Genomic DNA, 14597 nt, shown 5'->3' on the forward strand with positions numbered 1-14597 from the left:
TTGCGGGGAGAGAGAGGGAGAGATCCTCTCGGGTGAGTGCCTTCCCCCACAGCCCTCCGCACAAAAGGAGGACCTGCCAGTAGGGGAAACCGAGCCGCGAAGACTCCCTTGGCGGACGCTCCCGAAGGAGTCGGTCGGAAGTGGCGTGGCTAGGCTAGCCGCGGAGGCACTCGATGCAGGTGCCTCCAAAGGCGGGAAGGACGGGCTGGCGGGCGCTAACCTCGATCGTTCTCCCCGCGTCGAGCTAAGGCTGTTTCCGTTGCGAGCGGCTCGGACCCGCTGCTGCTGCTGCTCCGCAGCTGCCCGCCTGGCCTTTCTTTGAGGTGGAAGAGCTCGCTGGGCTGAAGGGACCGGCGCGTCAGAGGCGCACAGTGTAGGGAGGTCGGGGAGGAATCGAGGCCCCGGGAGATTCGCCTCCCCACGTGGGGTTGGGCTGCCCTCTCGGGCAGGTGAGGCTTTGTTGTGGTAGGGTGTCGTTTTTAAAATAATTCGCTTTACCTTCGAAAGCAAAGGGAAGGCGGCGACGGGAGCTCCTGAAGCCAAGTGTCTCCTCAGGGCTCCGGTTACAGGGAGGAGCCCTGACTGGCCACACGTGGCTGCGCCAAACGCCGTGGCGTTGCTCTAACGCTGCGGCAGCAAGGGAGAAGGGAAAGCAACGGTGGAAGGTCTCCCAATATGAAGTGCCCCACCAACACAGGCAGCACCATATCCGGGCATGCAACAAAAGTACTTCCTAACGGCAAGCCCCCCCCCCCCCGCCATTCCCCCCAATTTCGCATGTTTAATATGGGCCTTAATTTGGGGGGAGGGGCTTAATTTGATTTTATGCCAATAAAACATGGTGGGGCTTCCTATTGGTGGAGGCCGTATTGTTGGAGAAACACGGTAGGAGAATGAGCGCATACAGGGAGACGTATAGAGAGTAGTGTTGGAATAATACACACACAGCACACAGATACACTGTACAGTAAATGTACGTTTTTACTTCCAGAAAGGTTTAAGCAAAGTCCAAAATAAGCCATCCAAAGTCATTCACAAGTTAAATCAGTCAGTTTTCAATCCAAGGATAATCCAAATGTCAAAGTCCAGTGTCAAAAAACAGTTCAGTAACAGACTTACATTAAATCCAGAAAATATCAGTCAATTAGGAAAAATGGAGCAACGGCAATACTTTCCAAAAGAAGGAAACAGAGATACTCACTCAGACACACTCTCTTCTGAGACTAAGACTAAGACAAACCAGGTTTCTGGCTCCATATTATGGCCGTTTGAGAAACCACACCTAATTACAGTTTTGCATTTTCTTAAAGTTACAGTTTTAAAATGTTTATCCTGGTTTATACATTTCTAACCCAAATACCTGTTAGGTGACTTATATTCCTAACAGAACTCTTTGAAAGCAGTGGTGGTATTCTTTCTGTTCGGCCCGGTTCTGTCGAGCTGGTAGCGGCGATGAGCAGCAGAGCTCTCTCCGCTGCTCTGCTGTTGGGCCAACCTGCCCGCCTGGGCTCCCATACTCACCTTTATCCTCTGAATTTGAAGCGCAGCTGCTTTGCGCGGCAGAGCAGAGTGCCGCGCGGCAGCTGTTGAAGTGACCATGAGAAAGCAGTCTTGCAGGAGGTGAGTTGGAACACCTCTGCGCCTGCGCAAAGTGTGTTTGGTGCATGCACACAAGCCACGCCCATCTAACTGGTGGTAAAAAATATTTGAATCCCATCACTTTGAAAGGAAGCTATTGAAACACCCACCACTCTTAAGAAATATATGTTAAATCACTATTAGCAAGAAAATATATTCTTTTAAAAAATATGTTCTTCCACTATTCATTTACAACACTGCAGTTTTCTTTTGCATTTGTACTCTGTTCATGTTCAAATAGAATTTCACAATTTGGGGAAATACATTTATTTGTCTGTATTCTCCTTTATTGGTATTTATTTATCTATTTTATCAGTTTTAAGTCTACCACTAGTAGTTTGTTTATTCATGATCTAACTTCCTTTGCTGAAGAAATTTATGTTTGGATTTTAGGTCTGTTATGCCAAAGAATTGAAAGAAGGATTTGTGGAGTACACCGAACAAGTTGTGAAGCTAATGGTTCCTTTGCTGAAGTTCTACTTCCATGATGATATCTTTTTCTAAGTCTGTTCTGTTTTCCTATGAACTGTTAATGTGACAGTTTTTAATGAATGTTATCAAATTATTTAATGACATTCTAATATAGCTTATTCCGGAAGATGACAATATTCCAGCCTTCTTATTTGTCCAAGTAAATCCTTTTGTTGCAAATCCAGATCAGTTATGCAATTCCTGCCATTTTATGGTGCAAATATTTTTAAAATGTAATGTGAGACTTAAAATTGAGAATGTGGCTTTAAAAGAAAACAGCATTCTCAATTTCACTTGATTTAAATCTGGGTTAGTTAAGCAAAATTAAATTATAAAAGTTATACTGCTTCATCCTTAATTGTTATTTAATGTTTATTACTAGTTTAGTCTAGTGATTGAAGCATCCGACTAAAAAGCCAGGAGGCTGTGAGTTCTAGTCCTGTCTCAGGCAGGAAAGCCAGCTGGGTGACTTTGGACCCCTCAGCCCAACCTACCTCACAAGGTGGTTGTTGGGGAAAATAGAAAGACCAAGGGATATGGTGTATGTTCATGCCTTGACTTTTAAACTACAAAAGTGGGGTGGTTACATTGATCACATTTTCTAAAATAATTTTTACATTGCTAGAAAAATATAATGATTTCCCTTAATGAATTCAACGTGTTCGTGTGGCAGCTGCAGAATCAATGCCTTTACTTCTGGAATGTGCAAGAGTTCGTGGCCCAGAGTATCTCACCCAGATGTGGCATTTTATGTGTGATGCTCTTATCAAGGCTATAGGAACAGAACCTGACTCAGATGTTCTATCAGAAATCATGCATTCTTTTGCCAAGGTAATTTTTTATTTTACGTGGAGAGCATTTTGCTTCTGTTAATAATAGCTGATCTCCTAGGATCTTTATTGAGTAAAAATAAAGTAGCATATACACAATTATTCAGCGTATGTTTATTGGCTGAATTTTTCTATCCTTTTATTCAAATGTTCATTGAAGACATGGATAATTTTAATCTTCGAATTCCCAAGTTTTGCCATTTTACTTTTTCTTTTGTATCACAATGATTCAGTCCACTGTTTCATTGAACTTAACATTTTTTTTACCATTACATTTCCTAACTTTTTTTGGGGGGGGTGGGGGCGCTTATAGATTTACCAAAAAGTCAGATTTCTAATCTTCTCCTCTTACAATGAAAAGAAAGGAGGAAAAAACTATGAAACTGCAGGTTTCTGATCTTCTATTTTTTTAATATAGTAGTCTTTATCTTGGAATTTCTACATGGGGATAGAACAGTGTTTATCAATGGGAAGAACTAGATCTGTCCATTCCAGACAAATGTGATCAGTAGTTTTATGTGCATTCACTAAAAGAGGAGCAAACATTTCCTTAGTTAATCAAAACCCTGTACTTCTGTTACCCAAAACATGTTTCACTGCAATATGCAAGAAGGAAGCTATTTTCTGATTTAATTATTTCCCACCCAATAGCAGAAGTTCGATGTGCTATATACAAAACAAAAATCCATCTTGCAAGATCAAGCCTCCTTTTTATAGTATTTAGTTATATGAGATGCAAGAAATTACAGCGATGGCAATAGTTATTGTTAAATATGTTTTCAAATTAATGTTATTTCTTTAGTGTATTGAAGTAATGGGAGATGGCTGCCTAAACAATGAACATTTTGAAGAACTTGGAGGAATTTTGAAAGGAAAATTAGAAGAGCACTTTAAGAATCAAGAACTAAGACAAGGTAAATCAATTAAATGTTGCTAGATATTAATTAAATATGCATTTCAGAGCAAGAGCGTCAAAATTTAAACACGTATTTATCTTTCCAAATTTCAGTGTTTAGAGAACTTAAAATGTAAATACTTAAAAGAAACATGATAACTCACACTTAAAGTTAAAATAGCAATCTGAGCAATTCAGAAATTCTTCCAAATTTGCTTTGAAGTTCTGCATGAATTTATCACAACACTTTATAAAGAAATTAGGAGTAAATGCAAAATAAAAGTTCCTCCTTATTTACACTATTGCTAGGCAAAAAGTGATTATTAGTTAACTGATAACTTTGTGATTTTTCAGTAGAACAAGGTGTCGTGGTATGTTTTTAAAAATCTATCTGGCACCTTCCTATTATATTATTGTAATAAAGAAAAAATATGAGTAGCTTATTAGCTATGGGGGAACACATTTCAATTTTAGTAGTCAAAACTTTTTTGACATTTTTATTTCCTGATTTTATATGTATGTATTATATTCCTTGTCTCTATTTTGAACCAAATGAGTTTCTCCAAATCTGAGCTTTCCATGATAGCTTGGTGATAATTTATCCATGTTAGCTAGGATAATACCAAATAATTCCTCAGTGTTCCTTTTGTATATCTGTCTTACAGAAAGCTGGAATGTTTATGAAAATAAGCCATGCTAATACATTTATTTTTTAATTAGTGAAAAGGCAAGATGAAGACTATGATGAACAAGTTGAGGAGTCCTTGCAAGATGAAGTAAGGCTCTTATTATTTGTTAAATATATAATTGTTGAAATGTATAATTTCATGTTACAAACTTGAGAATTTGAAAAGGAAACACAGCTTTCGAAAGCTTTGTTCATGTATTGCATCTTTATTAAAATTTTCTTCATGTGGTCAGAAACAGTGCATACATCAGCAGTATTGGCTGTTCAGCAAAAAAGGAAAAGATTGTCCAGGTTTTGACATGTATACAATAATTTAAAAAAAATATCATGTCATTTGGTCCAATATAGTGACAGAAATCATTAACAGGTCCTGGAATGTCAGATTATTTAGATTTGCTTTGACCTGCACACAATTTTCATATTTATACCTAAAAATAATTTGTGTACAGAAAAAACAGAACATAAAATACAGTATATAGCTTACAGGGCCTACTTGAGCAAATCAATTTAAAAATGTTGGCAGAAAAAAAATAATTCAATCTCCATTATCACCACCATACTGCCTTAACACTCAATAAAACTGTAGCTAATCTTAGTAGCACTTTACTTGCTGTAGAAATCTTACTTTTCAAGCAAGTCATGAAATAAATTTGTATCAGAATGATGAATATAGTGCAGGCAATGAGGAATTTCACATTCTTAAACATGTTAAGATAAACAATAGAAATAAAAATAGTGGTTTTAGAACCATGCTTTTTTTAAAAAAAAATATCCCATGGGCCAGTTAACCCAGCAACTACAACTGGCAACTGGAGTACAATTTAACGCTTTACTTTCTGCCAATTCAATATATTTTTGAGATTTTCCTTGCTGGCAGCAGTGTTAGAACTTTTGTATTTGGAGCCCATTAATGTCCTTACACAGACTGGCTCATTTGTCAATTCATCCTCTTAAGAAACACACAAATTGTTTTAAACACAAAGCTTATGAAATGTATAACATTTAAGAAAGTTACAATTATTCAAATATATAAAGGTTTCCCTGTCATATCTGATCAAATTCCACTTTTTTTCTCTTCATCAGCATGACAGTGATGTCTACATTTTGACTAAAGTTTCAGATATTTTGCACTCAATATTCAGTAGCTACAAAGCAAATGTGTTACCATGGTTTGAACAGCTGTTGCCACAAATTGTCAACTTAATTGTAAGTAGCCTGTATGAGCAGTAAAGTGTCACTGTAAGACCAATAAGAGAAAGTGCATGGGAGTGATGCTTAACTGTTTGCCTATTTATTTTTACCTTGTATTGATGCCATCAATGCAAAGCTTAGACATATACTCTCTCCCTCCCTCCCCCCTCTCTCTTTATATATATATATTTATTTATATGTATATACATACATACATATATATACATATATATACATAGATTTTCATGGGTCCAGGTATGTAGGTTTAGGTGTGTTCGGGTCTTTTCCCATGTAAGATTAAGAGTATCTTCTCAATGAAACGTCACCAAGATACTCTTAATCTTACACGGGAAAAGACCCGAACACACCTAGACATACATACATACATATATTTGTTTTCATAGATTTTCACAGGTACAGCTATGCAAGTCTTGGCGTGTTTGGGTCTTTTCCTGTGTAAGATTGAGAGCATCTTGGCAACATTTCAACGAGGTCCCACTTGCCATCTTCAGGCTTTCAGCTTCGTGCTTGTGCGAGCAAAGCGTGATCGGAGCTGCTGTCTCCCTATATATACTGGTGGGAAGGTTGGCTGTGTTGTCATTTCTTGATTGGTTGATGGAGTTGATGTTTGCGGATTGGCTGGCTTTTTCGTAAGAACATGTGTGGCTGAGGTATTAGCTGTCTGTCTATCCGCCTCCTGTGTTGTAACAACCTGGGTAATGGACTGTGTGATGACCTTCTGAGTTCTATTGTTGTGACATCCTGGGTATTGTGCTGTAATCTCCTGGGTCGTTGGCTGTGTTGCAACATCCTGAGGTTTTGTGGCGTAACCTCCTGAGTTCTGTGATGTGATATCCTAAGCGGGTGGCTGTGATGTGACGTTCCGGGTTTTGGTTTGCCTCCGAGTTTGAGGCCTGGATATGTGTTCATGGCATGTGTCTGTTTGCTTGGTTTCGGGGTCAGGTTGTGTGGCAGCTAGTGATGCAGCCGTGGTCTGGTTTCTGGACGGTGGTTGTCTTTCGTCTATGGGATGGGTTTTGGGTTTGAGTCTAGTGAGGGAGAATGGTAGTGGTGTCATGTGTTGTTTTGGGTCCAGTGCTGGTTTTCATGGCTGGGACTCGTTTGTTGGTGAGGACTAGTTTCCAGATGTCTGGTAGGCGGGAGGCATTGTCCCGTTTATTCATGTTATGGGGGTGTTTCTCTATTTCGATGGCTTCCCTGATTATTCTGTTGTTGAAGTGTTCAGTATTGGAGATTAATTTGGTTCCCTCAAAATTAATTTCATGTCCTGTGGCTTTAGGGTGCTGGAAAAGGGAGGAAGTATTTTCTTCTTTTCTGTGTTCTGCGATGCGTGCATTTATTATTATATATAATAAATGATATTTATATATATATATATAATAAATGATATATATCATTTATTAGGAAGCCATCCGTTTACTCGAAGCCAAGCCGCACTAAAAGCCTCCAATACAGGAAACACAATGTTGCCAGTCAATCAAGACAAAAAAATGTTACAAAACAGACAGAAGATATTAGAAACACCAATCAAGCAGAACACAGCAAACTCCAAGACCAATAAACACAGACCAAGACTCCCAACCAATCAGGATGAAGAAAAAACCATTCTGGCACAGCAGTAGGCTAGCACCAAATTTAAAACAGAAACGGCTGTGAAAGTCTGACTCACAGATGAACACTATACAGAAGCCTGATGATGGCAGATGAGATTCTGCCGAAATGTTGCTACAACTTTACAAGCACAACTATAATGACGTGGGAAAATACTCGAACAAAGCTGAATACCATACACACATACACACACGCGCACACACACACACACACACACACACACACACCATGGTAGTTGCAGAGCATTCTAGACAACTTTGGAATATTCCATTTCTTCTCTGGATCAGGCCATTTTAAGAGTGACCTGACAGTTTTCCAAAAGAAAAATGTTTCTCCTGTATGGAAAAACATTAGATGGTAGATTAATCTCCTGAACAAATGAATGGAAAATAGACTTAAGGAAAGATGATATGGAAACTGCATGGAAAAGAGAAAAATAGAAGGTGTTATAAGGTGCTACACAGTTGTGTGGAGTTACTGTATGCTAAAAAGAATTATGAAAAATAATACAGTACTTAAGCTGAGTGGTGGCCTAGAGGTGGAGCACTGACCTCACTGTGAGGCTGTGAGTTCAATTCTAGGTAGAGACAGATATTTCTGTGGGCACAATGAGACTCTATCTGCTGAATATAAATAACCCTGCATGGGTATGGAAGAACATCCAGCCAGTAAACACTCAGCTTCATTCAGTTGTCCAGGCTTCATCCCGCAAGGGATTATGGGGTCATTAAAAGAAGATGAATACAGTACTTAAGAGAATTATAAAGTGAAATCTTTTCTAACCACTTATGTGTTTTTGCTTAATATGTATATGAAAACTGCATCCATCCTTCATTGTTAGAAGAGTACTGTTATTTTTTTCTTCTACAAGGGAAATAATAATAATGTACTTAATCTGAAAGAGAAAGTATAGTAGAATGTATGTACTCTTTTGAAATGGAAGCATTTAATGGTGTTTTGGACAACACATTTCCAGAACCCTATGAACTTCTGGTTTAGGACTAACTTGGGGAAACATCTGGTCCACACCCAAACTCCTGGATAAATGGAACATTCTGAAATATAAATAATTCTTCACTAGCTCGGTAGGCTTTATCCATCTCTAGCATTTCCTTTGGTCTGGAATGATTTCCTTTATTGACTTTAGAAGAATATGTTCATCCACAATGATTTAAAAACCTATAGAATGATATTGAAGAAGGCAAAAAAGTCAGGTTTTGTAAATATGTTTTAACATGTTTATTGCAATGTGGTTTTTTTTTTTAGATCTTAGCAATAAATTGTATGTTTGCATAAACCACTTATAGGAAAAGTTTGTGTGTGTATGCTGTATTCAGCAATATGTACAACTGAGTAAACAATAAAGCTGTTAAAGTGGCTATGCTCTGGCTTATCACAAGAATATTCAAAGCTATGAAAGGTATTTCAAGCAGCAGGGAGACTACTGTTCATATAGTGTGGTTGGATGGTAGAGTTACATTTTAAATAAACAAAAAGCTGGATATTTATTTCTTTGTTTTTACTTCATAGTGTCCACATAGGCCATGGCCTGACAGGCAATGGGGTTTGTGCATTTTTGATGATGTCATAGAACACTGCAGTCCATCCTCATTCAAATACGCAGAATACTTCTTGAGACCTATGCTACAGTCTGTGTGCGATAACAGTCCAGAAGTTAGGCAAGCAGCTGCATATGGTATTGGAGTTATGGCACAGTTTGGTGGGGACAACTATCGGCCTTTCTGTACAGGTACGTAAAGATATTTCTCAGCATGATCTAAATAAAAGCATTATTGACCAATATATTTCTTTAAAAAGTAGTGCTTTATCATGTTTAGCATATTAGAATAACCAATAGAATGATGCATTGCTTCATGCTTAAGATTTGTTGTCTATATTCAGGCATAGTTACCTGGATATAGAATCTGTCTCTTAACTATTTAAAGTTGGTATGCCCTGGCACTGTGTAACAGGCATATAGGATATTTCTAATCTCAGACATGTTTGCTGGAATGTCTGTAATTCAGACAGTAATGAGCACTGCTGAATGGAAAAAGTGAAATGTGTGTACAGGTTACAACTACTTGTTCAACAACTAACAGTGAGGAACTTATGAAGGGTTCTTGGAGTTCTGGCCATTGCAGTGAGCCATGGTCATATACTCACGATTTCCAAAGTCCTGATTTCGTCATGCAAGATCTATGGGGAAACCAGTAGGAGGTCAAAGTTGCAGTCATGAGGTCCTCACTTAATATTGTCCTCATTTATTGAAAGCATCCCTGACTGCTCCTTTTTCACTTTTAAAAAAGATTATTGAGAAGAATGTATTTTTTAATTATGTTATGCAGTACCATGATTAGAAGCCATATTATGTCTGGAAAAGGGCACTTTATTCTCTAGTATTCTCTTGCAAGTCCAAGTAGTCGAGTGCTTTAAAATGCTATATTTAAATGCTGATATTAAAGTATTATTACTCAAGGTGTTTTTTGCTTTTTTGAAATTTCACCTTATCAGAGGCACTTCCATTGCTGGTACAAGTAATTCAGTCAGCAGAGGCCAAAACCAAAGAAAATATCAACGCAACAGAAAACTGCATTTCAGCAGTGGGGAAAATCATGAAGTTCAAACCTGACTGTATAAATGTTGAAGAAGTTCTGCCTCATTGGTTATCATGGCTTCCTCTTCATGAAGACAAAGAGGAAGCTGTCCATACATTCAATTACTTGTGTGACTTAATAGAGAGGTAATTAGAAAATACGTAGACATAACTATTTGTTTAATTTGATGGCATATTTGAATGTTGGGAATTTTAAAGCTTTTTTTTCCTTTCTTGGAAAAATAATTAGAGATAATTTACACTAGTGGTTCTCAACCTTTTCTTCACCATGCCCCCCCCCAAAAAAAAAAAAAAAACCTTTTGTGGACCATCAAGACTTAACCGATTTAAATAATAATATTTCTTCAAGCCTTCGCAGAACTGATGACTTTTCAGCCTGCCAGAGTCCACAGACCACAGATTGAATTAATGATTCAATTTGAATTAATGATTTAATTAATTAATTAATTGAATTAATTGAATTAATGATTCAACCATTGATTAATGGACAAAATAATATATCCATATCCCCTAGGCAGAATTACTGATTTCATTTTAATGAATGAAATTATTGTTTAGCAAATGCAGCTTTATACTAAATTATCCTTATATGTTTTAGAAGCAGAAGAATCGAATGAACTTATTTTGAATTCTTATTGCTACGTTTGTTTCGATAAAGCTGCTTTAAGGCATGCTTTCATAGACATAGTGACTCCGTCAATTGATCAAACATTTTTAACAAAGAAATTTATGATTATTAGATCAAGAGATCAAAATTGTGCCCAATGTTTATTGAACATTTAGTGCATTTAGTACTGTTTTGACAGATCTAGTAAAATCTGGTTTGTTTTGTTTTGCCTTTTTATACATCCTTCTCAACTTTTTATCATTCTAATGAGAAAAAGGGGGGGGGGAAGAGTATTGATCAGTTTTCGGATAACTTCTGGTAGGAGGATCAAGGGAATAGTGTGTCCATCCTTGCTCTTAACCTACTGGCTTTCAATACCACTGATTCTTCTGCCACAGCTCCAGAGGTTGGAAGTTGGGGACACAATATTTTGCTCATTCTGCTCCTTTTGTCGTGGTCAGTTCCAGTCAGTGTTGATAGAAGGCAGAGATTGACCCCAAAACCATTTCTTTGCAGACTGCATCAAGGCTTAGGACTCTCCACTCTCTTATTTAACATGTACACAAGCCACTGGGCAAGGCTGTTCAATAGCATGGGGCGAATTATTATCAATATGCTGATAATAATCAGGTGTACATTTCCCTTAAGATATGGCTTTTATCCCAGATGCATGGGTTGGAAGGTTAGGTGAGCTTAAACTTATTGTTACTGCTGATGGTTATTCTCAGTTTGCATTAACATTCAACATTTGTTTTTATTCTCAACAGTAATAATCCCATTGTCCTGGGTCCCAACAACACTAATCTGCCCAAAATATTTGGTATAATTGCGGACGGTGAAATTAGTGAAGCAATCAAGAAAGGAGATCCATGTACCAAACGACTGGCAAATGTAGTTCGACAAGTACAGGTAAATGCAAATTAATATTGATAGGCAGATTATTATATTGTTTGATATAATTGTACTTTCATTTCCACCCTCAATCAGTGGATGGGGACTATAGATATAGGCAATTTTCAAATTTTATTTTGAATAGCAGATTCAGTGCTTTTGTGCTCCTAACAAGTACAAAATATAATTGCATTTTAGAAGTAGCAGATAGTAGAAAGGAAGGACTGATTGGGATGAGATTGCATTTCATCAGGCATAAGCATAGGCACCACAGTTGAGATTCCAGACCTTGAGATTTTCAGATTTGACTAAGGGCAAAAAAGAAAAACTTTCATAAATTAGAAATAAGGAAGAGAATATGACGTGAAAATCAGTTTTGGTCATCTCACTTAGTGTCACGTGGAGAGTTGTTTACTCATTAGCCCTTAGCAAGAAAAATTTTGGTTTCAGTTGAATACTAATTTTTAAAATACTTTATATCATTATATGTATCTGAACCCACAATTTTCTATCTTTATTACAATTTCACTAATGACCCTTCATGTTGGTTTGCATGTTGGTTTCCTTCTTTCCAGCATAGATTTGTATTTTTATATATTTTAGGTAGTTTTTCTGGTATCATATACCAATGGTGCATTGTTTTTAAAACATCAGCACCCAGATTGTTGAGGGCAATATGCTGACATTTGTAAACTGCTCAGACGGTGTTATAAAGCATATGGAGCATTATATAAGTTTATGTGCTATTGCTATTTAAAAATTATAAAAATGTTATTTTAAAAGCTTTTCACTCTTGTATGCTACAAGTATATTACACTTTCTTTATAAGATGCTGAATTTTGAAAAAAATATAATAGCATTGTTGATTATATTAGAGAGATTTTATTATTTCCCTTTCCTCAGCCATATAAAATTGTTAAATCTGTTTTGGATCACATTTAAAACTAACATGGATATCTTAAATATTGGGGGGGATGAACAGAAAATGTCATTTCCATGTTATCCTGTTTGAAAATACATTTTGAATATATTCTTGGTGTTGTGTGGACGGATTTTCCATGCTGTTCTTTAATTTCTATCTATTGAACATTGTTATTTAGTTCTTTTTATCTAATGAGCCACCCAGAGTTGGTTTAGAGTTGGTCAAAAATTAGTTTAAGCCATGTTCATGCTTCATTTATCTGTTCTCTCTCTTCTGTAGACTTCTGGAGGCTTGTGGACAGAATGCATATCTCAGCTAAATGCAGAACAGAAGGCAGCCATACAGGAGCTCCTGAACTCTCCATAAAGGGCCTTAATTATCATCCACAAAAACTCCAAATAAACATTTACCCTTCGGTTTAGGTTTCTTTGTTTTGTTTCTAAGAGAAAACTGCAGTGCATGTAAGTCATTCTGCAACCTACATGCTGTAGCAGCAGGAAGAAACAGTTACAGATGGTGTTGCTAAGAATTTCTACCCCATCAGCACAGACGCAATTCCTTATAAATCCTACAATAGCACTGAAGAGTATTTTTGTAATGGTATGAACCAACTATATGGCAGTGAAAGGGAAACAAGTTGAAATTTCTTTTTAAGGATAAACTGATTGAGACAGCTTTAAAGCAGGTATTTCGTAGGCACCCATTATAAAACAGATTACATGCATTTTTACCCTCTAGTGTTGAAACATATTGGAGTGAGTATTTTTGTAGGGTAGAAAACTTCCTTCTGCCCACCAATCCAATAGATTAAGGATCTATAAATTGAAGGCACCATCAAGCATGAAGACTTCATTGATATCAAATTTAGTTTTCTGAACCAGGCTTGTATAGTGGCTCAAGAAAACCATTGAGTTCTCAGCCTTGAATGTGAAGTGTCTGGCATGTCTGACGGTATCTCATCCACTCCCTCAATAAATGACATTGAATACAGTCAGAGTTTGTGTAAAAGTCCAGTGCTGTGTGGTTTCTTCTTTGCTTCCAGTAAAAATAGATTGTTTCAAAATTCATATATTAATCCACATCCCAAATAGTTACTCTTCAATCACTCATGTTTTTACCCTTCCTACTACACTGTAAAGCTGTGGAGAGCCTGTTTGTGTTTCTTTTTATATTCAACTTTTCATGTTGGCTTAATTTCATATGCCTTCTAAAAGTGATATAAGATCAAATCTGGGTCATTCACCAGGACGAAAGATTTGCTCTTGCATGCAGTACTTCATCTCTAGGAGTTAACTTATTGTGGAAAGGTGATCTTGGCTTCAGTCAGTTCATGTGTTTGTTCATTCATGGTTTTAACTGCACATTGCATATTGTACTGTAGCATTCCAAGGTTCAGAAAAATTATTCCAATTAACTGAAATCTGTGCATGTCAATTAAGAAATAAGTGCCACTAACTTCAATGGGGTTTATTCCCTGTAAATTGATAACTGCATTGTTTGTAAGAGTAAGCCATTTTAGAATGATAAAACACTGAGGTTTTCTATAAATTCTATTGAAATACTTTGAGTAATAAATATTTTTGAGTGAAGTGATGGAGAAGGACACAGAGAGGGATCTTTTATTTTCTGGAACAGTTACTTCTAAAGATCGAATACTGTATGTTACAGAACAAATCTTCTAAATTCTGTGTTGTTAGTTAATTTCCAGTGAAACTTGGAAAGTTTTTATCAACTAAAAAGGGGAAAACCCAATTTTCTACTTATTTTCTGTGTTAATTGATTCTGCAGATTTTCTTATATCCTTGCTTCTCATGATTTTGTCGTTCTGTTTTAAACGCATTTGGGAGCAGTACTAAGAATTTGCAGAGGTGGACCTCTATAAAATCCTGATGGCCTTATCAAAACATTTCAACTTTCTGCAAAATCTTTCCCATTTTTTCTCTCATAAAATGCTCTTGGTGATAATTCTGTATTGCTTATTGCCACTAGATGGAAGTAATGCAGTTTAAGAAAGGTACCTTACTTGGAAGACCTATGTGATCATTCCATACTATCATACAGTATGGAAAATACAGATGAATGAGCAAAATGTTTTATAACAAGTATGTTGCTATTCGCACACCTCTGGACAAAGTAAACTACTTGGAACAGAATAAAACCTGATAACCGATACTAGGAGATCCAAACTTAACTTCGCTGGTGAGAAAGAGCTATT

The 14597-nt window shown here is 36.9% G+C and overlaps 1 protein-coding gene across 1 annotated transcript in view; it reads left to right on the forward strand.

Moving 5' to 3' along the window:
* The window catches only part of IPO5 (importin 5), a 32302-nt gene extending 18912 nt beyond the window's left edge, over positions 1–13390 (forward strand). The window contains exons 18-26 of the mRNA XM_026668912.2: positions 2032–2128; positions 2768–2940; positions 3742–3853; positions 4555–4610; positions 5606–5728; positions 8876–9095; positions 9860–10088; positions 11337–11478; positions 12662–13390. Of these exons, the coding sequence (XP_026524697.1) occupies positions 2032–2128; positions 2768–2940; positions 3742–3853; positions 4555–4610; positions 5606–5728; positions 8876–9095; positions 9860–10088; positions 11337–11478; positions 12662–12748 (1239 nt within the window). The 3' untranslated portion in view covers positions 12749–13390. The remainder of the gene's footprint in view (positions 1–2031; positions 2129–2767; positions 2941–3741; positions 3854–4554; positions 4611–5605; positions 5729–8875; positions 9096–9859; positions 10089–11336; positions 11479–12661) is intronic.
* The last annotated feature ends 1207 nt before the right edge of the window (positions 13391–14597 follow it).

This window comes from Notechis scutatus, chromosome 5 (genome assembly GCF_049901735.1).
Source record: "Notechis scutatus isolate UNSWTSFEM ecotype Mainland chromosome 5, rNotScu1.2, whole genome shotgun sequence".
NCBI classification, from domain to species: Eukaryota; Metazoa; Chordata; class Lepidosauria; order Squamata; family Elapidae; genus Notechis; species Notechis scutatus.